This window comes from Zalophus californianus, chromosome 5, assembly GCF_009762305.2.
Source record: "Zalophus californianus isolate mZalCal1 chromosome 5, mZalCal1.pri.v2, whole genome shotgun sequence".
Classification (NCBI taxonomy): domain Eukaryota; kingdom Metazoa; phylum Chordata; class Mammalia; order Carnivora; family Otariidae; genus Zalophus; species Zalophus californianus.
Window position 1 is genome coordinate 112,513,703 of NC_045599.1, and position 26,675 is coordinate 112,540,377.

The 26,675-nt window shown below is 44.9% G+C and overlaps 1 protein-coding gene across 3 annotated transcripts in view; it reads right to left on the reverse strand.

Moving 5' to 3' along the window:
• HMGXB3 (HMG-box containing 3) overlaps positions 1 to 26,675 on the reverse strand; it is a 45,065-nt gene that overhangs the window by 1,544 nt on the left and 16,846 nt on the right. For 2 of the 3 annotated variants that reach the window (XM_027604711.2, XM_027604713.1), the window contains 13 exons: positions 23,414 to 23,832; positions 21,570 to 21,745; positions 21,330 to 21,427; positions 19,365 to 19,463; positions 17,645 to 17,794; positions 14,500 to 14,801; positions 13,859 to 13,986; positions 9,478 to 9,609; positions 8,381 to 8,565; positions 4,702 to 4,921; positions 3,726 to 3,859; positions 2,752 to 2,868; positions 884 to 1,093 (listed from right to left, as the gene is read on the reverse strand). In XM_027604711.2, the coding sequence (XP_027460512.1) occupies positions 884 to 1,093; positions 2,752 to 2,868; positions 3,726 to 3,859; positions 4,702 to 4,921; positions 8,381 to 8,565; positions 9,478 to 9,609; positions 13,859 to 13,986; positions 14,500 to 14,801; positions 17,645 to 17,794; positions 19,365 to 19,463; positions 21,330 to 21,427; positions 21,570 to 21,745; positions 23,414 to 23,832 (2,370 nt within the window). The remainder of the gene's footprint in view (positions 1 to 883; positions 1,094 to 2,751; positions 2,869 to 3,725; positions 3,860 to 4,701; positions 4,922 to 8,380; positions 8,566 to 9,477; positions 9,610 to 13,858; positions 13,987 to 14,499; positions 14,802 to 17,644; positions 17,795 to 19,364; positions 19,464 to 21,329; positions 21,428 to 21,569; positions 21,746 to 23,413; positions 23,833 to 26,675) is intronic. The other variant, XM_027604712.1, reaches the window with a different exon arrangement.

The window sequence follows — 26,675 nt, forward strand, 5'->3', positions numbered from 1 at the left end:
ATCACCACATATGCTCACATCTCCTGGGGCAAGTCCCCTCTCCTCTTCCTCTCTCCTTGTGAAGACGGGGACAGTGACAGCGGCCACCTCCCAGAGGTGGGAGAACAGATGCTGGATCGCCTGAGCTGCTACTGCTTATTACCATGCCTAGTCAATTCTGGCTGGGGCTGCAGGGGAGTGGGGAGCGGGGCTCTCGCTGAGGCTCAGTTGCCTTTTGGCAGTGCCGGGCACAAGCTCACAGAGCCACTGAGTCCAGGGAATAAGGAAAAGGTTGAGTGATGACAATGACGCCTCCTTCTTCCTGTTGCCAGTCCTAACATTCTTCCCAGCAAAGGGCACGTGTGTCTGGTAGGAATCACAGTCTGGTACAAAGCACCAAAATACAGAGACAAGGGCTCTGCCCCTTACCTGCTGTGCGACACTGGCTAAGTCCACTTCCCCTCTCTGGACCTTACTTTACCTTTTACTAAAAGGAGAGAGTTGGATACAGTGGTGTTTTCTAAGCCTCTGCGCCTCTAGATCACAACAGGTATGCCATGCAGTACATTCATGGTCAGACCTAAGATCTGACTGGTCCGGGCCTTTGGTACTCCAGTGTGCAGCAATTTCATAGGCTTGTCTGAAAGGCAGGCGACCCCTGTGACTCCAAAATACCTGTGTTTGAGACACCCTGGGCACCCTAAGTGACATGCTGAGGCCTCACACACACAGGGCTTGATCAGTAAACATTTGTGGAGGAAATGCTGGCTCACAGCATCAAGACAAAATATTAGTGGAGACAAAGGATGCTGGAGATGGTTCCCAGAAGGCCTTCCCAAACAACCAGGAGGAGAGACATGGTCAGTCTGTGGGACTGTTTCCAGTTCCTCAGAAGGGAACTCACCACAGGTGGCTCTGCAGGGCTAGAGAAACAGCCCTGGTTCCTCCCCCACATCTGGTTGGTCAGCTCTGGGTAGCAGAGGTCAGCACACAGGGCCACTGGTGTGGCCATGTCTACCACGTAGACAGGTGGCCAATGGCGGGAAGAGACAAGCAGATCCACATGGTCGCGGGCACTCTCGCCCCGCACAAGATACTTGGAGCCACAGATCACCTGAGCAGGGAGATGGAGGGCACAGCAGAGGGTTAAGAAGCCAATCACCAGACAGAGTTGAGTCTTCTTCCCATAAAGATGAATAATCAGGTTTCGTGACTAAAGCCATGGCCGTCCTGCCAGAGTCCATCACATTCTGCTTCCTATTTCTGTCCCTAAATGAAGTCGCCAGCTCATCCCTGACTTCCTGAGAGAATACGGCTGGGGGCATCTGGTCTTCAATTGAGGCTGAGAGGCCCCCAAGGGCATCTATTCCAAACCCCACCCTCCACACTGTCCTACCAAGCACCCTCCAGTCCAGGGGCTCCAACTCCCAGCCACACAGCACTGGCAGCTCACAGCTGGTTAGAGATGGAGGTTCCTGTGCCTTACCCCACACCCAAGAAATTAGCCCCTGGGGGTGGGGTCTGAGCATCTGTATTTTGAGCAGCTCCCCACCAGACCCGGATAGGCTGCCCAGATGGGAACCTCAATGTAGACTAGTAAACACCTCCAATGACAGTGCCCCCCAGGTGCCACTTCGTTGCTGGGGAGGGGGCACTCTGTGTATAGTGGGGGATCCTGCATCTGTCTCCACCTCCCTACCTTCACCCCCACCAGTCTTAGCTATCACCTCCTAGTAATATTGCTTGCCCATCACAGCCCGGAAGCTCTGTAACTCTCATGGCCCCATGCGGTCAAGTGCCTCTCACGAGATGGTCCCCAGTCACAGGAACACAGTCCTCTAAGCAGGCTCTGTTCTGCCAGAGGAAAGGCATCCAGTCTGTCCCTCAAACACAGCTTTGGCTGAAGTAGTTGATAATCAGATTCTCTTTTGACAGCCAGTTGCCATGCCCCCTCATGCACCTGAGTGAACTGAAGGTTCTGCTAGCAATTCCTCCCCCATTCAGTACCTGTTCAGGGGGTTTTCGACCCCAGTATCTTCCTGGGCCTGCTTTGTCATATAGTGCACAACCTTCCCAGAGCTATCCCAGTGCCTGCCCTGTCTGCACTCTACAGACATGAGGCATGCTCTCCTTAAACCAAAATCAGAACTACGTCCTCCCCAATTCCCACTGAGAACTGTCCACTAGGCCCCTTACCACCCTCAGAGAGAAACCCAGACTGCTACTGTGGCCTACAAAGCTCTGCATGATCTGGTCTCTGCTCACCCCTCCAACCTTCCTCTTTTGGGCTCACCAGGCTTCCCCACTCAAGACTTACTGGTCACCCTTCCCTCTGCTGGAACATTCTTTCCATAACTCATCACTGGGCTCTCAGCCTTCTCTGGCTGCCCCAGACAACAGGTCCCTCTCTGTTGCCTTCTATCCCAAGACTTTGTCTAGTTCCTTCAAAGCTAGCGCCCTAAGCCATGGTGGCTCTACTTCCCCTCTAAAATGAGGTCAACTAGAGAAGAATGAATCTTCACTGCTCACCTCTGTACCCTCAACAGCTCACGCAGGGCCAGGATGTGAAAGGGTGCTTAATACTCACTGGTGATGACCCAGGCTCCCTTCCTAGTCCAAAGGGTGGCATCTGACCCATAAGGAGCTACTCCACAGGCTGCCCAGTGACCTAAGTGCCAATTCCCACAGAATGAGCTGGATCAGCCAGATTATCTGTATGGGCAACGTGACATGGACAAATTCACCCCAAGCTACTCCTTATTATCCTCTTACCTGATGGGGGCACACCTTATAGATTTTACCCCCTGTGAGATGAGGTGGGGGCTGTCTAGCTCTGGTTCCATTCTGTACAGATTCATAGAGGGCCAACAAGGAGAAGCAGAGCTGTTCCTGGAGCAGAACAAGATTAAAAACAAAGCAGTAAATGCTAAGAAACCAGGCCTGGTGTGCAGCACCAAATGCTCACTTCAACACCCAAAGAGAAAGAATAAACTGTCAAGGCCAGAGTGTGCCTTGGAGCCTCACTAGGTTAATGTCCTCTAGGTACAGACGGGGATTCTGAGGCCCTGAAAGGACCAGGTCCCAGAGATAGCCAGCCAGAGTGATCAAGGTGCCAGACTTTTGAGGCCTGGGGGGGTCTTCCTACTTTTCACAGGGCAGGGGATGCTTCAAAGATAAGCTAATATTTGATCTGAACTTGAAGGAGGCATGAAATTTTCGAAAAGACGTTAGTATCAAGAAAAGTAAATAATATAAATAACACACACACACACACACACACACACACACACACACACACACACCAACCCCCTACCCACCCCACCCCCCCGCCCGGATGTAACAACACTCCTTCTCTAAGGGCCTGGAGAGGTGATAACCACACACTGCAAAGTGCCTTCCTTCCTTACAACAACCTCATCGGGTCAGTATTTTGGTTATTTCCACTTTGTAAACCAGGAAAATGAGCCTAAGAAATGAAATGTAGCTTAGCAAGGTCACGCCCAGTCAGCGGGAGAGCCAGGATTCCTGACCCAGAGTCTGGACCCACTACCTTCACCAGAGGAACTGACTGGAGGGAGAGGCCTCGCACACCTATCGTGACCTGGCCGTGGACGATCTCCCAGGCCCGACTGCTGGCACCTTATGTCCAACACAGGCACCTGTCACAGCTGGCTCATGTCGCCCAGAAAGCAGACCACCAGCCTACTCCCTGAGTCCCTATCTGCGCTGCTGCCCCCGCCACTCACCTTGGAGTCTTCTGTCCCAAAGGGGATGCCACACTGCCTCAGCAGGTGCCGCAGTTCCTCCTCACTGTACGAGCCAATCTCCTCAAGCTTGCAGGTGCCCTCGTGGAGCAGCCTCACCAGGGCACTGCCATGGCCTGCAAGAGATGACACTGCTGAAGGGAGGGCACTGCCGCCAGGCAACAGAGGTCACGGGGAGTCCCTCAGGTGTGAGGGTGAGAACCAGGGGATGATGGCAAGCAGTGCAAGCAGGCTCTGCCCTGAGCACTGCCCTGCGTGCTGAGGGAGGTGGACTCGAGGCAGGTCTTGTAACTTCTGCAGATATATGAAGTCTCTCAGAACTGGCTTTCTGCCCGTGAACGTCTAGGGGAGAGATCCAGCAGAGCGCTCTTGCAAAGAACCTCAAAATGAGTAAGCTTTTAATCTTTTAAGGTTTTTCAGAACCAAGATCTCAGAGGCTTACCACAAGGGCAGCAACACAAGGAGCAGTAGGTCTCATTTCAAAAACGCTCTCTTTACACTGTGCTCCTGAACCTGCCTAACCACAATGAACTATATGGGGGCCTTAAAAAAGAACCAATTTCTGGGCTTTGAAACAGCAAGAATGAGGTAGGACCTCAGCATCTAATGTTAGGAAGCACTGTCTGAGAACCAGTGGATCACAACATATTAAATACTTATCAAATCATCTCAGTGGGTCATATCCAGAATTTTAAAAATGAAATAAAACAAAATATATTCCACTTGGTAAGGAAAGGTATTGTTTTGTGGAAGTTGGCTGGCAACTCTTCAAAACTCTACACCTTGACTTTAACCTCTAGGGAATTTTGTCACACTGTGTCATTATCCTTCTAGAAAGAGCCCTCTCCATGAGCCTGCCCCTGCCCTCCTCTGCCACTGATACTGGCTGGCCATGGAAATGTTCCCAACTCTGGACTCGGCCCTTCCCTGACCCCAGTCAGTCACCAGGTGGTCTTACCAGGTACTGGCTGCACATCCAGGTTTTTGTCCTTTTCAGTGTTGACGACCACAGCTCCTCTCATGAGTGGTGGGAAGAAGGGGGCAATAACAGAGGCATCAAACTTGGTGATAGGGATGCTAGCAGGGAAGGCCACCTGCTCAATCACCTCTGTCTCCATCGTGGCCCAAAAGTCCTCCACGTTTACCTCGCTCGGGCCCAAGAACTCAGGCCAGGTGAACTGAAAGGTCAGGATAAAAAAGATCAAACTGTAGGAACCCCAGAGTATTAGCAACACAAGGGCCCACCTTCCTGATCCACTCAGGACAACAAAGCAGGGGGCGGTATCAGACGGCCACGCACCGCCAGGGTGCCCACCCCCAATTCTGACATCTTAGTGCCTGACGGCCTTTTGGCCACATTCTTCTCCCCCAGAGCACAGCTCTCCCCAATACCTGAACAGCGCTCAGTCCCTTCTGCATCTGCCTCTGGTCAAGTCCTTTCCCTGATCTGCCAGGAAAGGGGAGCTACCACCGAATACCTGTTACATGTCGGACACTGTTTAACTACTGCAAAAGTCTGGGCGGCGAAGGCGAGACTACCACAGGGAAGGGCCGAATAAGAACGTGAACTAAAGTCTAGTCCCAAAGCCCAAGCCGTGCTCCCCACCACGTGTGACGCTAGCGCACACTGCGAGTACACAGCACGAACCTCCCGCCACGCTTCACAGCTACTGAGCCCGCCCTCTCCACAGAACAAGGGGACAAGGAATGCCAACCACATGTGCTGCTGGGCACACCAACTGATGTGGTGACAGTCATCAGGCTAGAGGGTCCTCCTCTATACGGTCCCTGAGGGGAGAGGCCACCAGACAGTCTCCTCCTGGACAACTGCCAATGTGAGTTTTGTTAAAAGTAACTTCTTGTTTCCTCTCACTGACTTCAGAATACCCTCTTCCTGCTTCTCCGCCCATGCACCACACCACTCTGCACACACAAAAGGGAAAAAATAAAGTAGGCCCTGGTCTCTAGAAAGATATACCCAGTACCATAGAAGAGAAGAGACATGCATACCGAGAGTGAAGGGAATTCTACTCCATTCTGTGAGAAAGAGCCTTGATCGGACAAGGCAGATGCCAGGTAGGACTAGGAGACATGAGCTTTTGCAGGAGGGTGGGCATCTGTTTACTTCTGGAAACCAAATGGATTCTGCAGCTAGACGTCTTTTTAAAAAAAAACAAAAAAAACTTGGGCTCAGAGTCCCAGGAGTTGCTAGCAAGCATGGCAGTGCTTATGAGCTCAGATTCTGGAGTCAGACAGACCAAGGTCAAGCCCCAGCTCTACCCCTCCTGGCCTGGGTAAGCGTGAACAAAACCCCTGGGCTTCAGTCCTTTCATCTACAAAAAATCTCACAGGGCTGGGGTGAGAAGTCAGTCAAGCACTGAGCCCATCCTAAGAACTTGGCATATGTAGTAATATGCTCAATGAATTCTAGCTGGGTCACTAGTAACACTGCCAGTAGGGGAGCCTGGGTCATTCAGTTGGTTAAGCATCTGCCTTCAACTCAGGTCATGATCCCGGAGTCCTGGGATCCAGCCCCGCGTCGGGCTCTCTGCTCAGTGAGGAGTTTGCTTCTCCCTCTCCCTTTGCCTCCCTCTGCCTGCCACTCTGCCTGCTTGTGCTATCAAATAAATAAAATCTTTAAAAAAAAAAAAAAAACTGCCATTAGATTACCATTAGACAAGCAGATCTGAATGAGGGTAGAAATAGCCTCTTGGTGAGATAACATACAAAAGCAAAATTTTTTATTGGTCATTTTATCTACAAAGAACACTCAGAAGACTCCAGAAAGCATTATGCTTACTTTCATAGATCTTGTTATGCACCACCATAGTTCAAATGGGATATGTGATCAAAATGTATATATATATTTTTTAATTGGGAAGAAAAGGAGGAATACGCATTAAATCCCTAACAGGCTCAGCTGGCCATGCCAAAATGCACCCAAGCTTTTCTCAGGAGGGCCTGCACCACCCCCAGTGGTGAACAGGTGACCTGCAGGTCCAGTGCCTAAAGAGACACTTGATGTTACAGTCCTCTCTCTGTCACTGTGCTGGAGTTCAGGGGTGACAAGCTCACCGCCCCCACCCCCACCCCCCTGCTACTACTAGCACTCACGGGGCACTCCATGCCTATGCATGCAGACCAGACCTCTCAGCATGATCATGGGAGAGAGTTCAGCAATCTTATGTGATTTTTTAAAAACACTGTGTACCAGGTCAAGAAAGATTCCTATTATTCTCAGTTTACTAAGAGTTTTATAAAAGGTGTTGAATGATAATGAAAGCCCTTTTTACATCTATTGAAATAATCATATGGGCTTTTTTCCTTTAAACTGTACAGGAGCAAATTACATTAGTATATTTTCTACTGAAACAATCCTGCTTTCCTGGGATAAGCTTGTCGTGGTGGGTTACTTCCTTCACTGTTATATATGAACTGGCCATTATTTTATTCAGCACAGTGGCATCTATATTCATGAGTACAATCAGCTCCAATTTGTTCTCTTGTATTAAATGTCTGGCTTTATTTTCAAAGTTATCTGGTCATATACAATGAGGTAGGGAAATATATCTGCTTTTGCCATTCTTTTATGATCAGAACCATATATTTCTTGGCTGTTAGAATTAATGTATGAAGCCCTCTGAATTTGGTATTATCTTTATGTGACATTTTTTTAGTTAAGAACCAAGTCACAGATCGGTCACTCTTCCTCAAAACCCACCCACGGCTCTCCATCTCACTCGGCATTCAGTCCTCCCAGTGGCTGCACCCCGCAGCCATTTGCACCTCTCACGTCCTACCACTCTTGCCACTGCTCATGTGCTCCAGCCGCACTGGCCTCCTTACTGTTCCTTAACCAAGCTCAGTAAGCCCACCTGACACCGTTTTGCTGCTCTCGCTGCCTAGAATACTCCTCCCCTGAAAGCTACGTGCACTTCAGATCTCTCCTCAAATGCCTCCATGTTGGAGAGGCCTCCCCGACTACCCTCTAGAAAACAGGAATCCCCTTCTCCACCACTGTTCTCTCCTTTCCTGCTTTACTATTACCATGCTACTTTTAATTACTACATACTGCCTATATGATAGACATTAATACAACATATGCAATTATTAATAATGTCTGTTTCTGGGGCGCCTGGGTGGCTCATTCGTTAAGCGTCTGCCTTCACCTTGGGTCATGATCCCAGGGTCCTGGGATCGAGCCCCACATCGAGCCCCACATCGGGCTCCCTGCTCCACGGGAAGCCTGCTTCTCCCTCTCCCACTCCCCCTGCTTGTGCTCCCTCTCTTGCTGTGTCTCTCTCTGTCAAATAAATTAAATAAATAAATAAAATCTTTTAAAAAATAATGTTTGCTTCCTGTCTTCCCAAACCAGAATTCAAGCCCCATGAACATAGAAACTTTATAGGTTTTTTTTTACCGCCCTGTCCCAAGCGTCTAAAAAGTGCACCTGCTTCATGTTTAATAAATTCATTGAAATATAACAAATGTCTCTATTTCCATCCAGCCTTCCTTAGATGAAAAAGCCACTCGCCTCCCCCAGGCAGGACCGGAGCCATCTGTTCCTGGGACAGCACAGAGGAAGGTGGCTCCCAGAAGTGCGAGGGCGGTTCTAAAGGTGGCCAGGAGGCACTTACTTCCACACTCTTGAGTGCCAACACGTTTTCTTCATTCCTCTGGGCCATTTCCACTTTAGGAGCCACACCACAGATGCCACAGATCATGTCATTGTAGTCTCGGACAGTGAGGCACTCGAAAGCCCAATAGCCATTGCACAGCAGCTCCTGCAGCTGGCTCAGCTCCTCAGAGGTCAGAGTCTTCTCTGCAAGGAGAGCAAGAGCTCTGAGAAGGTCACAAAAAAGACCCCGCGGCCATTGGGGATGAGCCAGTGGCCGACAAGAAAAGCGACTCTGCAAGACTGCTGCCCTAAGGACACCCAAGAGCACTTACCACCCCGAGGGTCAAACACCCTGGCCTTTGAGGGCTTGGGTGGCAACCCCAAAGGGCAATTCCAGAGTTATTAAAACTGCCTTGCGCCAGTACCTACTAGGCACCAGACCATGTGCTGACATCTTCGAATACATTATTTCATTTAACTCTCACGTCTTTATGAAACCGAAGCTAGTCTCATCCCCATTTTACAACTGGAGAAACTGAGACACAGAGAATAACTGACTCAAAAAGCACGCTGCCACTAACTGGCAGAGCCAAGACTCCAAAACACAGGCCTCTCCAACCCTAGAACCTTTGCCCTATTCCATCTGACTTCACAGCAGGCAAGGTGCAAGGGAACTGAAGTCTACAGAGATAGGAAGGGGAAAGCATCAAAAGAAAGAAGGAAAGCAAGGAGAAAAAGAATTTCTAATATTAAGGAGGCTGATCCCCATCTTCAAGTCTCAATATGAGCCTTGGGACTGGTAGCAGACCTCCAGAAGCTGTGTATTCAGAATGAATCCAATTAACATGCAGCGAGGCCAACTCTACCTATCATCAAAGGATCAACTTCTAAAGAGTCAGCTTAACCTTTTGATGAAGGTTCCCTGGATGGATGGAAAGATTCACGTTTTTGGCATTTGTAAAATTAAAAAAGAGGAGTGCATCAGGGAAGTCAAGAATGTCTCTTTTTCAAACTATCAGATTCTTCTCTAAGTTGATATTTTCAACCAAAGCCCATCACTGAAAATTCCCAGGGGACTCAGGACGAGTATGGGAAAGGGAAGAAGCCAACCTGTACCTGTCTGCTCCTGCACTGACTTCAGAACAGCACTGATGGACACTCTGGGGTCCTCTCCCAGCTTGATCTGGTTCCGGATTGCAAAAAGCAAGTCCAGGCTCACTAGTAGCTTGTTCCCAACATTAAAGAGACCTGCAAAGTTAAAAAGAGGCAACAGAGAAACTCACTGTAAAACATCCACAATGGAAAAAATTAGAAACAAACTAAGTATCCAGCAACAGGGGAATAGTTAATTATGGTACATTCCTAAAATAGAAAATTATACCTCATTAAAAAGAATAACATAGACCTAAATGCTCTGGCGTGGAGCTGTCCATAATACACTGTTAAATGAAAAAAGCAAGCAATGAAATCTGTATAGGAATTTTTAATTAAAACAAACAAACAAAAAATCCAAAACCCTCCATACCGCCCAGCTCAGCCCTCATGGACCACCAGGGCCCACTCTTCCTCTACTTCTCAACAACTGCACCATGGGTAAAGGCCAGGAGCACCTTCTAGTCCAGGGATGTGTAGGAGATGTAACAAAAGCAACAAAATCACCCACCCCTAACTAAATCCCGAGATAAAAGACTTGGAGGGATTTAAATGCAGTCAATTTAAGACCAAAAAAAGAGGGCAATTTTATATTTGCACAAAGTATAATGCACAAATTTGCACAAAATCAAGTTCTATAATATGTGCTCCCATGAAAGAAGAGTATAGAGGAGTGGGGAAGTCCTTTCTGAGCATGATACCAAATACTTGAAACCAATAAAGGAGATGATTAAATATGATTACATAAAAATTAAAATAAAAACAAAAAGCAAACAACCCCCCCCCAAAAAAACAGAAAAATACCTTTGTGTCCAGAAAAAAAAAAAAATCACAAAGTAAAAGGCAATGGATAAACTAGGGAAGAACTCAGTCAATATTCCAATGAAGAATGGAAATGTTCACAAAATTCAAAGATATTAAAAAAAAAAACAAAAAACATACATCCTCCTAGTAATCAAATAAATGCAAATTAAGAAATGATACACTAGTTTTTACCTACCAAATTGGCAAACTTTAAAAAAATTATAATATTGATCTACAAAAAGTTCCTTAAGCTGGTAAGTGAGTTTAGCATGGTCACTGGATAAAAATGGGTTTTGTCTACCCAGTCATGTTTCTACACTAACACTGAACAGTTAGAAACTGAACCACATTATTTACCATGGAACAAAACGACATAACTTAGGTATAAATCTAACAAAATATGTGCAGGATCTATATGCTTAAAACTACAAACCACTGATGAAAGAAATAAAGAAAACCCTAATAAAATGGAAAGATGGACAGGTTTAGGGATTAGAAGACTCAGTATTTCTAAGCATGTCAAGCTTTGACCAATTGATCTATATAGATTCAACGTAATCCCAATTAAAATTCTAACAGGATTCTGCAGATACTGAGAAGCTGACTTTAAAATTTATATGGAAATACAAAGGAACTAAAATAGCCAAAACAATTCAGGAAGAACAAGGCTGGAGGACTCACACTAACTGATTTAAGGACCTACTATCCAGGCTGTAGTAATCAAGACCAGTGTGGTATTGGCAAAAGAACAGACAACATAAACCAATGGGACAGCATAGACCACAGAAATATACCCACACATATATGATCGGCTGTTTTTCAACAAAGGAGCCAAAGCAACTCAATGGAGAAAAGACTACCTTTCAACAAATGGTGGTACAAATGATGCCCATATGCAAAAGAAGAAAAGAAAGAACTCAATCTGGGCCTCCCACTTTATACAATAATGAATTCAAAATGAATCACAGACCTAAATGTAAGCCATAAAATCATAAAACTAGAAAAAAATAGAAAAAATATTTATGATCTTCACCTAGAGAGACACACCTTAGACCATCAAAAGCATAATCCCTAGAAGTAACAACTGATGAAGTGGTCTTTGTCCTAAGAACTTCTGCTCTGTGGAGGATTCCATTTAGAGAACGAAAAGTCAAGCCAGAGACCGTAAGAAAACATCTGTAAATCAGTTATCTGAAAAGGACTTATGGGTCCAGAATATATAAAGAATTCTCAAAAAAAAAAAAAAAAACCTCTCAAAATTCAACAGTAAGAAAAAAATCCAATTCAACAGGCCAAAGATGGAATAGATATTTCACCAAAGATGACACATGGGTGGCAAATAAACCCATGAAATGATGCTCAATATCATCAGTCATCAAGGAAATACAAATCAGAACCACAATGAGGTACCACTTCATAAAACCATCAGAATGGCTAAGAAAAAAATAAACAGTACCAAGTGCTCACAAATGGAGCAAAACAGAACTCTCACTCACTGTTGGGAGGTACTGCAAAATGGTACAAACATTTATGTAACAGTCTGGCAGTTCCTTTAGAAAAAAAAAATAAACCACACTTAGCATATAGCCCAGCAATTTGACTCCTCAGTATTCACTCAAGAGAAATGAAAATTTGTGTTCACACAAAAGCCTGTATGTGAATGTTTATAGTAGCTCTATTCATAAGTGTCAAAACCTGGTAACAACACGTATGTCCTTCAACAAATGAAGATAAGCAAATTGTGGTACTCCACACAATGGAAAACTACTCAACATGAAGAAGGAATTATTGATACATACAACAATATGAATGACTTGACTTTTTCTTTCTTTTTTTTTTTGAGAGAGAGAGAAAGTGCACTTGAGTGGGGGGAGGTGCAGAGAGAGGGGCAGAATGCGAAGCAGACTACATGCTGAACCCAGAGCCTGACACGGGGCTTGATCCCAGGACCCTGAGATCATGACCTGAGCCAAAACCAAGAGTCAGACGCTCAATGGACTGAGCCACCCAGGTGCCCCCAATATGAATGACTTTCAAAAGGCATGATGTTTAATGAAAGAAGCCAGACTCACTTAAAATGCTACAAACAGGGGCACCTGGGTGGCTCAGTTAAGTGTCTGTCTTCGGCTCAGGTCATGATCCCAGGGTCCTGGGATCAAGCCCCGCATCGGGCTCCCTGCTCAGCAGGAAGCCTGCTTCTCCCTCTCCCACTCCCCCTACTTGTGTTCCCTCTCTTGCTGTCTCTGTCAAATAAATAAAATCTTAAAAAAAAAAATGCTACAAACACTGTGTATCAACTATACTTAAATTCAAAAACTCATTTTTAAAAATAATTTTGTAAAAATGCTACATACTGTGACATGAGTGACATTCCGGAAAGATAGAGCTATAGGAATGAAGAACATTATCAAATGGTTGCTAGAGGCTAAGGGTGTGGGGTGGGTTTGATAACAAGGGCACAGTACAGGAGAAAGGCTTTGGGCAATGGAACTGTTCTATTGATTGCGGTGGCAGTTAAACATCTCGGTGCATTTGTCAGAACTCATGTAACCGTCAAACAACAAAATAAATTTTGCTGTATGTAAATTTAAAAGTAAAGATAAAATTAAAAAAATATATATATGTAATCCTAGGTACTACTGGCCTAGACAGACTGCAGGTAAATGGCGTTCTCATTAACTACTGGCAAGACCAAAAAATAGGACAAATTCTATTGGGCGATACAAAACATTAAGAGCATGAATTCAAAACAAGGCACCATAAGGTTCTGAAGACAAAGAGAGTAACAGATACTCTTTAATCTTCAGCACTCAATTCTACATGTGAAATTCAAGATCCAAATTCTGACATTGTTGGCACATGGTGAATGCTCCGTAGTGTTTGGAGTTGATGAATTTTAGGGGGGATAGGTAAACACGCAGCAATTCTGTGTGGAGCATGTGCCCCAGAGGAAATAATTAAGGCCTGCACACCATTAGTTAATTATAAGGAGGATTCTAAAATGGAGTCCCATGCCCCCCTTAAAAATGGTCATGTATTTCTCCACTTGCTGGCACAGAAAGATGCCCATGATACACTGCTAAACTTAAAAATAATATTCCAAAATAATACCCAGCACAATCCCACTTCTGTCGAAAGAAAAACTATAAACCCATAAATTTCCCAGGGCCTTATATTCTGTATGGATGAAAACACATCTGAAAGATTAAAGAGCAAAATGCTAAGTGTTTATCTCACGGCAGCACGATTACTACTGGCTTCAGTTTCTTCTTTATACGTGTCAGCATGTTCCATTTCTTCCACAATGAGGATTTGTTATTTAGGAATGAACTTTGTTTAAAGATCCCAGATATGAGAGTCCTAACACTTGATAGACGAACATCATCTTCTGGGGCTAAGACATCCAGAAGGAAAAACTGCCTCTTTCTCAGAAGCCCCATCTGAAAGAAGGCCCAGTGCTCAAAGGAGCAAGGTCTAACCCCCAGAGGCTGCACCCAAGCCTGCTTTGGGGCCCTCTGAGGGAAGAAAGACTGACACCCACCTGTATAAATGTCCATGAAACTGTGCAGGGCCAGACAATGAGGGTTCAGACACATCTTCACTTGGGCAGTCACCACCTGCAGCCGGCTGGCTGTCAGCAGCCAGCACTCCTGGGGCCCAGCCAGGGAGCTAGTACCAAAACATCACCAACAAAAAAACAGAAGGGAAATCAACTTAATGCAGTCCCAGGGCTCAGTGATCAATGGCAAAATTCTCAAGACTAATGCAATAGGCAAATGAAGGTGCTGGGGCTTATTATGTTCCAGGGTTTTCTAGGTGGGTGTTCCCACTCTGTTGGAATAAGGTCTGTGGAATCACCCCTAAAGTTAACGAAACTCTTAATTTATTACCCAATTTAACCAATCCCCCTGAACTCCAAAATCCAAGCATTATGCTGGGCAGTCCAAATGTAAATAAAATCCTAACTTGGTAACAATAACTTTCAGGCATTTTTCATTAAAAATAATAGACGATTACTAATTATTACTATTTTACTTTAGCAGTTCAAGTGCAAAGGAAACCTAAGAGAAACAGAGACTAACACCTTCAAAGGCTTTAACTTTATAGCTATCTCAAAGGGGCAATATGGGCTGAGGAAGACAGGGCAGCTGGGGACGGGATAAATCTGAAAGGGGTGCTTACTTTTGTCCCCCTTTGAATAATGGGCTGCTACAGAGTAGGCACTGCGTGGACGGAGACTCATAATAATTCGACCAAGAGGTCTGCTCGATGGTGACTGTCTCTTCACTCACGTTGGACAGAATGAGTCGAGAGCTGTTGAGTTCGTGAATCAGGGCGAAGACCTCGGCCAGCTCTGACTCGTTCTCAGGAATCTGCAGGACTTTGCGCAGCAGCTGCAGCGTGGACTGGCGCTGGATCTCCCTCTGGGCCAGGCTCAGCGGCTCTGTGGCACTCAGCACATCTGGGAGAGGTGAGTTGACCTCCTGGGAAGAGAGCGGACTGAACGATCAGCCAGCACCCAGGGTACCACCAGCCTCAGGCTAAAACACGGAGAGGCTACAAGTGACAGAGGGATGGGCCCAGCCATGGTCAGGGGGGGGGGAGGGGACCCTAGTCTTTGAACCAGCTCAGTTAGTAACTCGTTGTGTGACTCAACGCAGGTGCTTTCCTTCTCTGGTGCTAGGTTCTCTCTCAGAAATGAGAGGATGACACACACTGCTTGGTAATAGTTTCAAGAGTCAGTTTCCATTCACCAGGGATGGGATTTGGAGAATAACACACCCAGGTCTCAATTCTGGACATGCCACGTAACAGCTATACATGTGTGAACCAAAGCAATTTAGTTATCTTTCTGAGCCTCAGTTTCCTCACCTATGAAACGAAGGATGAAATACTAGTGATCTCCTAGAGTTGTTGTACAGAGTCAATAAAATATTGCAAGTAAAGCACTTAGCACAGTACTGGGGATGCAATGAAAACTCTATGAATGGTAGTTTTGATACATAACCAACGATCTGTATGTACTACTTCAAGTATTTCTCTTTAACACTTTTATCTTCTGGGTACAAGGGAACTATATTAGACACCAATCAGAGGCTTTCACGAACAAGGTTCTGAAACGCTCATTAAAAACAGGTCCTTTACAATCCCTTGTACAAATGCAGCAGGAATCCCTCCCTCCCTCATGCTCCCAGAGTCCATTCTTTTACTGCAGAATTCACTGACTCACAGTTGGTGAGACTATTCCCCCATCTCTGGTTAGAATAAGGTCCCTGCTTATTTATAGATTCCCAATACCAGCATAACGGCACACAAGAATGCTAATTCATATTTGCTGGACATATTACATGTTGCTTTGCGAAGTTAACTGCTAAATAACAAGAAGGAACTTTCTAGTAACTCTGCACACCTGCAACAACTCTTGGTCTCATTATCTGTAAGTTTGGCTACCTATCTCTCTCCCCCACTAGACTGTGAGCTCCTCAAGGGAAGGGACCATGTCCTATTTATCTCTGTATCTCCAAAGACCTGACCTATGGTAGGCATTCAATGTGTGCTTGCTGAAAGAAAGAATGAACGGCTGCAGAGAGCTGAATGACACTAGGAGTTGTCCTCGTAGATAGTGTGTTCCCAGTCATGACTATGTTGAACCATGGACTGGAAGAAGAGTTGAGAGGAATACTATATCCTTTTGCTCTGAACCAGATGAAAGATGGAAAAGAACGAAGACCATTCCTGCCCAAAGATGTTATAGTCTTAATTACAGCCGAGGACAAGCTGCACAGGAAACATATGGCCACCAGGGGGCCCCAAAGAGCACCACACACAAAGGTCCCCAACAAAGGCCCCCAGGGTCTCTGACCAGTGTTCCAGTTTATGAAAAACAGTAATTACATTTTATTTCTCTAAAATTTAGGAAGTTAAAGGTGACAGAATGTCAGAAGATAAGTGTCCCGCGGGTAGGCAGCTATAAGCCAAAGACAGAAGAATATAAATACAAATATAAATTTCAAAGACTAGGATTTGAAATCAATAGGCTAGAAGTCCCTAGACCATTCCTGTCTGACCTGGAAAATTAGGTCACTTCATTATCCTAAATCTAGGGACCAACATCCATTTCCATACTGCAAACCACACCAACAGCTACAATCAAATAGGAGAAAGGCATGTTCAGAGCCTCTATCTATACGGAACTCAATTCCATTCTATAATCACTGATCAACACATTGATTATGCACACTCCCGGGTCAAATGATATGGCGAAATAGATACACCTGCCCTAAAAGAGACTCCCAGTGGTGTCACTGGGAGTCAAGACAGAATGTCGTCAAATCATGGGCCTCAATGTGACCCTACGGCCTAAAAAACAAATTGCCTGGTTTAGCATTAAAGATCTTCCACAGTACGGCCCCAATGTGCCTCTGTGCCTTATTTTCTGTACTCCTCCCTACATATCCTTCTCTTTTAGGCGACTGGAACACCCCTCTCCAGCTCCTTGCTTTTGCCATTGCTTATCCTTGAGTATGGAATGCCTTCCCCTTCCATCCAAATCCTGCCCACCTTGCAAAGTCCAGCTTAGATCTGGAGTGGCCAGGCTCCACCTTGGATCCTGACCTATTCTGGATGCCCTCCTCTTTTCCCCCAAGGCAGATCAGGGAGATCTGTCTTCTTACCCTCAACCTAGTCATTCCATCTGCTGCCTCAGGTGCTGTATCTTTCTGCTCGCTTAAAGAAATTCACAGGACCTCTAAAGATACCCACTTTTCCCGGTTCTGATAAATAAAAAACAAGTCCTAAGGAGCCAAGTGGAATGTGTTTTACCATCCAAATAGCTTGGTCCAACTTCAGAGAGATTTGCCAAGACTGCTAGAAGTAAAGCTTTGTGTTGAGCCAAAAGCTCTGCAAGGAAACTGAGAAGCAGTGATCTAATCTACAAAGTCTTAGGGTTGGCATTCTCTACATACCAAGACACTATTTACAGGTCCTCCACCGGGTCTCAGATCTAAAAGAATGTAACCCTTCCATCCCTCTCTTCTTCAGAATTCTCTTTAAAGCCTGTGTTCCCATTCACCTTGGGGAATGAACTCTTGGTCCACTGGGCTAGAAGGTTTTCAGACATTCAGGTACCTAGCCAACCTTCTCAACTTAACAATGAAGACAAGGAAGCCCAGAGAGAAGGAGGCTAGGTTAAGAACTTAACAACTGGTTACAGTTCTGGGTTCTAACTACTATCATGTACTAAGAAATCATTTTCTATTTCTACTAAAACAGGTGCACCAACAGAGCTCACACAAGGTGACGGGATGTGTTTAGGGAAGGAACTCACGAGAGCCTTGGTGGTTTTCTCAGTTCGGTCTTTGGCAAGGTTAAAACCACAACTGGGACAAATCCGCGGTTTATGCCTGTTGGTGTAGACGTAGTTACAAGAGGGATTCTTGCACTTTCCCCTGCCTCTTGAAGTAGCCAGGCCCAAATCCTAAAAAAGTAAGACCAATATTTAATTCCATGAAAGTTACACCTGGGCAGAGTAAAAAACCAGGATGACCAGCTATCAGTCACTCAAAGATGAGAGTGACAACTGCAAAAGTACATGTAGACTAACTTCCAAAAAGCCTTGAAACAAGATCCTTTTTCTGCAGTTATCCCCTTTCAACTTACTACAGCCTGTGTAATTTTGGCAAGTCCCTCCTCCCCATCTGTGAAACGAGTGGACTCTTAAGGGTCAGAAATTCAAATGCCTTCAGGGTCCAGGCCACCAGCAGAGTGAAGCAGGCCTTTTCTAACAGAGTGCTGGATACTGTGGCGAACTAAGAGAGTCCATGCCCTGCCTGAAGACAACCATGACCTCTGCACTACCTAGGCTCCTACGACATCTAGGCTCTTACGACAAGCTGTTATCTAATCAGCCAAAGAGAAAGGTCCTGAAAGTTCCCCCAGATGGTAACCCTAGTGCCTCCTGTAGCCAAAGGGATGGGGAAGTAAAGGTACAGATGGCATATAACTAGGTCTCTGGGGAAAGAAAACTAAGCAGGTATCCAGGATAAAGGAGATATTCTCCTTAAGGATCAGGCCAGACTATGCATTAATCCACCATACTGTGCTGTCTTGTTACTACGGACTCCCCAGCAAAGTGCCTGGCCAGGGCAGGTGCTCAGGAAATATTTTTTGAATGAATGAATGGTTCTGCACCTGTCTGCCTTTATCTGGTAAGAATTTTCAAAAATCCAGCTGCTCTCTCAAAATCTGTGTATCCTACTCAGCTCAGCCAGAGAACCTGCCAAAAGGTACCTGGCTAACTGGTACCTTAAGGATCAACAAAATTAGAGAATATTAAGAGCAAGAAAAGCCCCAACATGGTATCGAGAATGACGTAGCACTTTATAGATGGTAAAAACTAAGGCCCAGAGAAGCAAAGAGCCTTGCCCAAGGTCATGTGGCATGCTGGCAGCAGAGCCAGAACCACTTCTGGACGAAGTCCTTCAAGTGTTTATTCTACTGCTCCACGTGGCTTACCCTGCTAAAGGATGACCCCAGAGTCACACATTTGTTTACTGGGGTGATATATGTAGTGTTAAAAATAAAAGGTGGGTGGGGAGGGAAAACCTTGGTAGGAAATGCCAAGTGAAACAAAGTTGCTTTACCAAAGCACTTCTCAAATGCTTTGAGATACCAGTACTGAATGTGACTATGCTAAGGAGGATAAACACAACTTTCTCAAGCTTATCTGTGGAAAACACTTCTGAGGCGAAAAGGTCCAAAGACTGCTGAATGCTAAAGCTGGACTAGATTCTCATCTCCAATTACTCTCCAAGAAATATCCAGGTCTCAGCTGGCCTACACTCTGTAGATCTCGTCTGGGAAAAACCCAGCTGATTCACCCAGCAGCTATCATTTGTATCAGTGATGGCCTCTTCAGAACCAATGATCTATCCCTGACCCTACTATCACTCCGAACTACCACTCCCCACCTCCCTCAGACTTCTACTCACCCTCCACCAGAAAACCAAAACCACCTCCATGTCAACTCATCACCTGGCTACACTTACCAGCGTTACAGTGCAGCTGTACTTGTATGGAGGAAACATATCAGGCTTGACCTCTACAACTTTCACCTGAGATGTCCTACTGGCCGGACCGTTTGAGAGCTGTGGATCAGAACAAGTGATTTAGTTTATCTAAGAGTTTATGGACAGTTTATCTAATTGAGGTTTATCTGAAACCTCAAATTGCTGAGGTCCTGTGTCCCGAAACAGCTTGAGGAGATAGTTTCCCAAGGGAATGTGTAGAGCTATGCTCCATGTGAGCCTTCTAGGATGCTAGCCAGCATCACCAGCCTACCAAAGGTTGAGTATCACTTCCAAGTACAGGGTTGCCACAGTCTTCTGTGCAGCTTCTAACACTACATGTTAGAAACACTGTGAATCAGATGGACAACTGATACCAAGTGAGAAAAGCTCATGATGGTTATACATGCAAATATGTGGTTGAATAATGTTGGCACAGAAGGAAGTCTGAGAGACTGTTCACTAAAGTGTCACAGGGTGAGAGGAAGATCATGACTGTTTTCCCTTTTACCACCATCTATGAAATTTTCCAATGTTTGGGGCACCTGGGTGGCTCAGTTGGTTAAGCAGCTGCCTTCAGCCTGATTTTCCTATTTCAATTTGGTCTAACAGGGTTTCTGAACTACAGGTCGTGACCCACTGAGGGGTCGTGAAATTAATGAGTTGAAACGAGCATTTTGCAAAATGGAAAATAGCGAAGTGACTACATATAATAAAGGCATAGATAGCTTCCTTACAGTTTTTACGTATACAGGTATGGATAAGTTTACTGGGCTGTGATGTGAAAATGTGTTATTGAGGGTCATGACCCAAAAAAAGAGGTCTAGTAAAAAAATGCTGATTTAGGGAATTTTGATCCTAACTATTCTAGTCACATATGGAAAAAGAACTAAAACAAAAAACCTAAGAGCAAGTGTGCTTGAATACACTGAATTTCTGGCACCTGGGAAGCCTCTAATAACTCTATCATTAAGTTGAATGGATTATATACTGGCTACAAACCAGAATGTGGAGTAAGAGCCATGTTTTTTGGTTTTTAAAAAATCCTATTAAAAAACACACACAAATATAGGAAAGGACTTAAAGGCTGAATGGGCGCTGGGTGACAGGGATTTATTTTCTTTCTGCCTTACCTGAATTTTCTGTAACAGCCATGCATTCATTTTTTCCAAAAGAGGCTAAAGAAAGAAGACAGCTCAATGCAATTACCTAATCCTGGACTGACTGCTGTACTGGAGTGGAGAAACGCTGTCAAGGACCTAACTGGCTAAAACCGATGAGATGGGAATGCAAATGACAGACTGAAGTATCGTATCAGCGTGTCAGTAACGGAATGCCCTTCTTAGGAAATACACAGTGAAGCAGTAAGAAGCTCAAGGACAGGTCACCCCCTGAACGACCTGTATTTTAGAAGAACACAGGAGGATAAACGGCAAAGCAAGACGGGCGGTAACCGCAAGTGACGACGAGTTAGACGTGCGTGCTTGCTCTCTGCACCGACTTTACTCTTGCGATGCGATGTGTTCCCTAAGTTTCCAAATTTTTTTTTTTTTAAGATTTTATTTATTTAAGAGAGTGAGGGAGAGAACAAGTGGGGGGCAGCAGAGGGAAAAGCAGGCTCTCCGCTGAGCAGGGAGCACGACGCGGGGCTCGATCCCAAGACCCCGGGATTATGACCTGAGCCGAAGGCAGACACTTAACCGACTGAGCCACCCAGGCACCCCTCAAAATTATTTCTAAATTAAAAGTTTAAAAACACGCATTCATTTTATAACAAGAAAAGAAATTTAACTAAAACTAAGTAACTCATTCATGGTCAACTTCATTCCAGAAGTCTACCAGTACAAGAACAGGCTTTTCGCCTCTGGCCTTGGGACACTAAGTAGAAGTCCTGTCCTCAGAGCAGCAGGCGTCCGACAAGCCCCACCTCTGGAGCACGGGGCTTACCTTCACCTCCCTGGCATTTGATGGCTGTTGGATCGGCTGGCCCAGCTGCTTCAGCGTGCTTGGCTTCAGGCCACAAGTCCTCACAGAAGGGGTTTTATCTGAGATAATCAGGAGCCAAACTGGTCACTTAAGTGCATTCAGAGTCTCCCTAAGTCTCTCAAGTCCATTCTCAACAACTCCCACTCCTGTCCCCTTCCCACTGGACAGCTCTCCACTCCCAGGTTTGTCCCAGCCCCTTACCACTCAGGGGAAAGGCCTGCCGGGCCCTGGGCAGTCCCATGCTGCTGCCTCGGCCCACATTAGATGGGGCCGGGAGAATTGCTCTCATGGGTCTTGCTGCAGCCAGTAATGAGGGTTTGACCCGAGCTTTGCCTTTAAGCTCCGGGACTCTGGCCCCAGGGGTGAGCAGGTCAACTCTGAAAAAAAAACAAGAAGGCAAATCTAAAAATTCCAGACCAAGGGGAAGAAAACCAAAGTACAATCTCCGAATAGCATTTTAGTAGAGGGATAGTGTAGTAAACTATCAGGCTTTAGAGAGATATCTCATGGGGTCGTTATGAAGATAAAAAAGCACAAAACAGTACCCACAGTGCAGAATACCAACAGCTATTGGAGTTATACTATCTGATATGCCTCTCATTAGTATTTAAAGTTTATCAGTCTCCCATGTGAGGGCGGCTAAAAGACCCTGCAGAACAAAATCCAGTTTTTTTGTAGCTCCGGTGCGGAGCACAGTCTACATCATAGAGGGCCTCATTACACATTTGCCAAGTGACTCACTTGCCCAAAACAAAAGGTCTAAACTGCATGGCTTCATTCTCTAAGGATACAGAACCATCCCGAAGTATACTGTTAAATAAAGACAGACAAGATGTAGAAGTAAGTTATGCTACCATTTGTGTAAAAAAAAGGCAGGAAAAAAATATATATACATACACATCTATACATACACACATATGAAGTACGTGTGTAAAACTATGTCTAGAAACACAGGAAGGTGGGAATGCTGTGTCTGGAAAATGGAAATGGGAGTGAAGGAAGGGCTAGAAGAGAGATTTGTTTCAGTTTATATCTTCTGAGTTTGAACCGTATGAATATATTTCCTATTCAACAAGAAAATGTTTTAAATCAAATAATATACACCAGAATTTCTAAGCCTTGGCACTACTGACATTTTGGGCAGGCTAATTCTTTGTCGGGGCCTGTCCTGTGCACTGGAGGATGTTTAGCAGCGCATCTGGCCTCTGCCCACCAGATACCTGCAGCACCTCCTCCCCCACAGCTGTCACAACCCCAAATGCCTCTAAACATTGCCTCAATGTCCCCTGGGAGCAAAAGTGTTCCCTGTTGAGAACCACCGATATAAACAAATAGGGGCCATAAGGGCCATTAGTTATAAGACCATAATAGCCTCTGGGAAGGGGCCACATGAAAAATCCGGTCAGGCCTTTAAGGAGAGAACGGGAGGAAAAATAGCCCATATTTATGGGCCTCCTCCTATCTGTAAGGCACTGGGCTGTGCATGCTTTACACACAATCTTGTTCAGGCTGTTAAGGTCAGCCATTAAATTTTAGATATTTTTCAATACCCAACTCAACATTTTTCAGGAGAGAATGGGCATGAAGGGACAATGCCCAAGATCAAACAGGCATGAAGGGACAATGCCCAAAGTCAGAGACAGATCACAACCAAAATTGAATTCTCTGACGACCAGGACAGGGATCGTGCTATAAGATGTCTTAGTAAGATTTTTTTTCTTCCAAATCTAGTATCCAGGATTGGATACTAGTTTGTAACACGACCCTCAGCTTGTACCAGCAGGACCCTAATAACTGCTTCAGAGAAAATGACAAGAAGAGATGTACAAGAACTTAACAACAAAGCAGGGATAGCTGAGTGTAAGACAAAAGACAAATCATTCCATGGCTCTAGGCCTTGGTTTCTGTATCTCTAAAATAGGAACCATTAACTGGGTTAACTCCTCCCTCTTAGGAATGCTCTAAGAACATAGGATAAAACAAGGAGCATTTCCCAACCTGCTAGTCTAAATACAATCCTATAATATATGAGCACATTAATTTACCCTGCAGGCTTCTTAGGAGCAGGGAGAGGACTGGAGGTGCTGGTCCTCTCAGCTGGTGGTGGTATGTCTGGTCCAGGACTGTCATTCTCCGTTGTCCCCAGAGAGACCTCAGGCGGCACACCACTCTTGACCACCGGCTTCTTCGTGGCTGCTGTACCACGACTCCCAGGAGCTTCCTTGACCAAAACATGGGCATCTGAGATGATCACTTCCTCCCACTCATTCTCCTCACCCACTTCTCTTGGAGGAGCTACACTTAGGAGCTGGCTTACAGCTTCCGAGTTCTCCAGAGTCAGTTTGGAGGCGTGTTCCTTAGGGGAGTTTTGCTCAGTGTTGACAGGCTGCTGATTTCTTTTAACCACCGAGCCTCTGGAGGAGATACCAGGAGCCAATTCCACTTTGACTTTGGCTGGCTTTTCCTAGAAAAAAAAATAAGAATGCCTGTATGCATACAGCATTTTACAGCGGACACCACATCACAAGTACTCTCTCATTTGATCCTCACAACAAAAATGTATGGGTAACAGATTAGGAGACAGAGACCCAGAGAGAGTTAAGTAATAAGCTAACTTAAGGGCCCAAGTACAAAACTGGCCTGAATCTAAGTCTTCTGGCTTCAGGTCCTTTTCACTACAGTATTCAACACCCCAGTTAGGATAAAGCTGTTCTCCTAACAAATTTCTCATTGATAGCTTAAGTTTCAGCAAACAAATGCTGGCATTTTGGGCCTGACCTTTCTTCAAAGTCTGTTTCTCTACGTCTAGGTAGAAGCTGACATGTTGCCATACTGGGCCTAAAAGTTCTAGATTGTTTGTCTTGATGGTCCCTTTATGAGATTCAGTTAATCCCAATGTGGTCAAATCTCACACGGAGAGACTCAAAGCTTCCAATTCTATTGGGGAAAACTCTTCTGTCCCAGATTCTTTCAGGTAAATCTTAAGGCTGGCCTACACACATGCCACAAACTTCTCCCTTGGTCAAATTAACTCATACATATTAATTACTTACTAGAAAATACTCAAACTCACTAAAAATACCAGTTGCTATTTCAGATCAACCTACTTTAAAAAATTCCTTGGTGCAGCTTTTATCCCATCAGCACTGCTGTGGAAATACACTATTATTTATACGCACACCTGTACACGTACACCTATATTTATATACATACACAAAAACAACTAAAAAAAAAAAAAAAAAAAAACCGTGGTCGTCTCCAGAACAGGTCTCAGGAAAGTTTTTTAAGAATTCCATGTGAATAGCGAAAGGCACTATAAACAAGGATAAAAGCTGGGTTCTATCTAGGCTGTGCTTCACATCTAATTACTTATGTCACCTAAGACAAACTTCATTAGAACCCTCATTTTGCCACCATGAAATAAGAAGAGTCAGGCTCTCAGTGTTCATCAACAGCAGTACAAAAGCCTTTTGGGTAGCCCAATTCATGGTGCAGGATTCCCTTGCACATTGCAGAAGGTTAGCATCTGTGGCTAATGTTATTAAATTTCAGTATTCTCACCCAGTCACTGACTACCAAAACCCCTCACATTTCCAAAGCCACCTGGGCACCACATTGCCTCTGATTAACAATCAATATGGATGGGGCGCCTGGGTGGCTCAGTTGGTTAAGCTACTGCCTTCAGCTCAGGTCATGATCCTGGAGTCCCGGGATCGAGTCCCGCATTGGGCTCCCTGCTTAGCAAGGAGTCTGCTTCTCCCTCTGATCCTCTTCTCTCTCGTGCTCTCTATCTCTTATTCTCTCTCTCTCAAATAAATAAATAAAATCTTTGGAAAAAAAAAAACAATATGGATGACCTTTAAAAAAATCTCCAGTAAAGCACTCCCAGATTGTAACACACAATAATAATCCACAAGGACAAGTAAATACAGAGAAAAATTCCAAGTAAACTGCACAGAGCCCACTGACTGCTGGAGAGGGAAAAGTCAGCAGAAAAACAGGAGACAAGTTAAACTAAATCCCTGCAATGAAATCTCTGAGCAAAGCACTGCCCACTAAGTGGGTTATTTTAGATAAAAATCCTTTGCAGGGAGACTGAATAATTTAAGGAATCAGAGCAAAAAGCTAGCTAGTGAGCTCACATTTCCTTAACTCAGCCTACCCTTTTAGATGTCACTTTCTTTTAAGATGGAAGGTAAATACTACCAGTTGCCCACTCACAGAGACCTCAATTACCACTATCAGAGAGCCAAAGGAGTGAGGCTTTGAGCTAAAGAGCTTTATACACCATCTTTTGTTCCATCCAATTCATTGGGAACAGTGCCAAACTTTCTTGGGCTAATTTTAGCCAGTATGAACTCTGGAACAATACAAGAAAAGGTGAGTCATTTCTTGATGGGCATGAACACATTTGGAGCTTTTAGAAACTATTTATACTTGCTGCTTCAAAAATCAGAACTCCAGAAATCTTAAGATTCTGCAGCTAAACAGCATAGCAATGCCTAAGAAGTGTGATTTAGTGGAAAAGCACTGACATAATTAGCTATGTGAACTTAACAAGTTACTTCTCTTGAATGTATTTTTCTTCAGCTAGAGACTTGGACTATCTAAAAACCAGAGTCACTTTTATCTCTAAAAGTCCAAGTGCAATGATGCTAAAATGTTATCCTTTCTCTTCTTACACTCACTTATTCTGATCCTATGAGATTTAGAAATCACAGCACCTACTCTTTACATGGCAGTTCTCATAAAAACCTTTGGAGAAAAAAATCTGACTTAGCAAATCAAGATGGGGGACAAGCAGCTAAGAAAAAAACTGGTTTCACATTATGAGTTTGATCTTAGAAAAAGAACCATGGCTCAAAAGTTATTTCAATCAAAGGGAGAAAATGGACATAAATGAAAAAGAAAAGAAAGCCAAAGTAAAAACAGAACCTGAAGGAGACAAGGCCACGGATCAATGCAAAAGCACAAGGAATAAGGTCATTTGACAGACCTGACAGACAGCAGTGTGCATCTGTGAAGAAGAGCCAAGGAGGATCCTGACTATCCTATTCAATCTCTCTACTGCAGCTGAGGAAGTACATTTTGGGGAGAATAAGGGTGGGAGGAAACCGAATGGCTGCACAGCAGCCCAACAGAGATGGTGAGCACAAGAAACTCAACAAAATCTGAAACACACTAGCACTGGGTCCTTCCTGCCCCTTGAAGTGAAAGCAGTGAAGAGCAGTAACAGACAATCCCACTGCTGCCAATAGCAACAGTAGTGACCCTGATCGAGGATTTAATCTATACTAGGAATGTGCC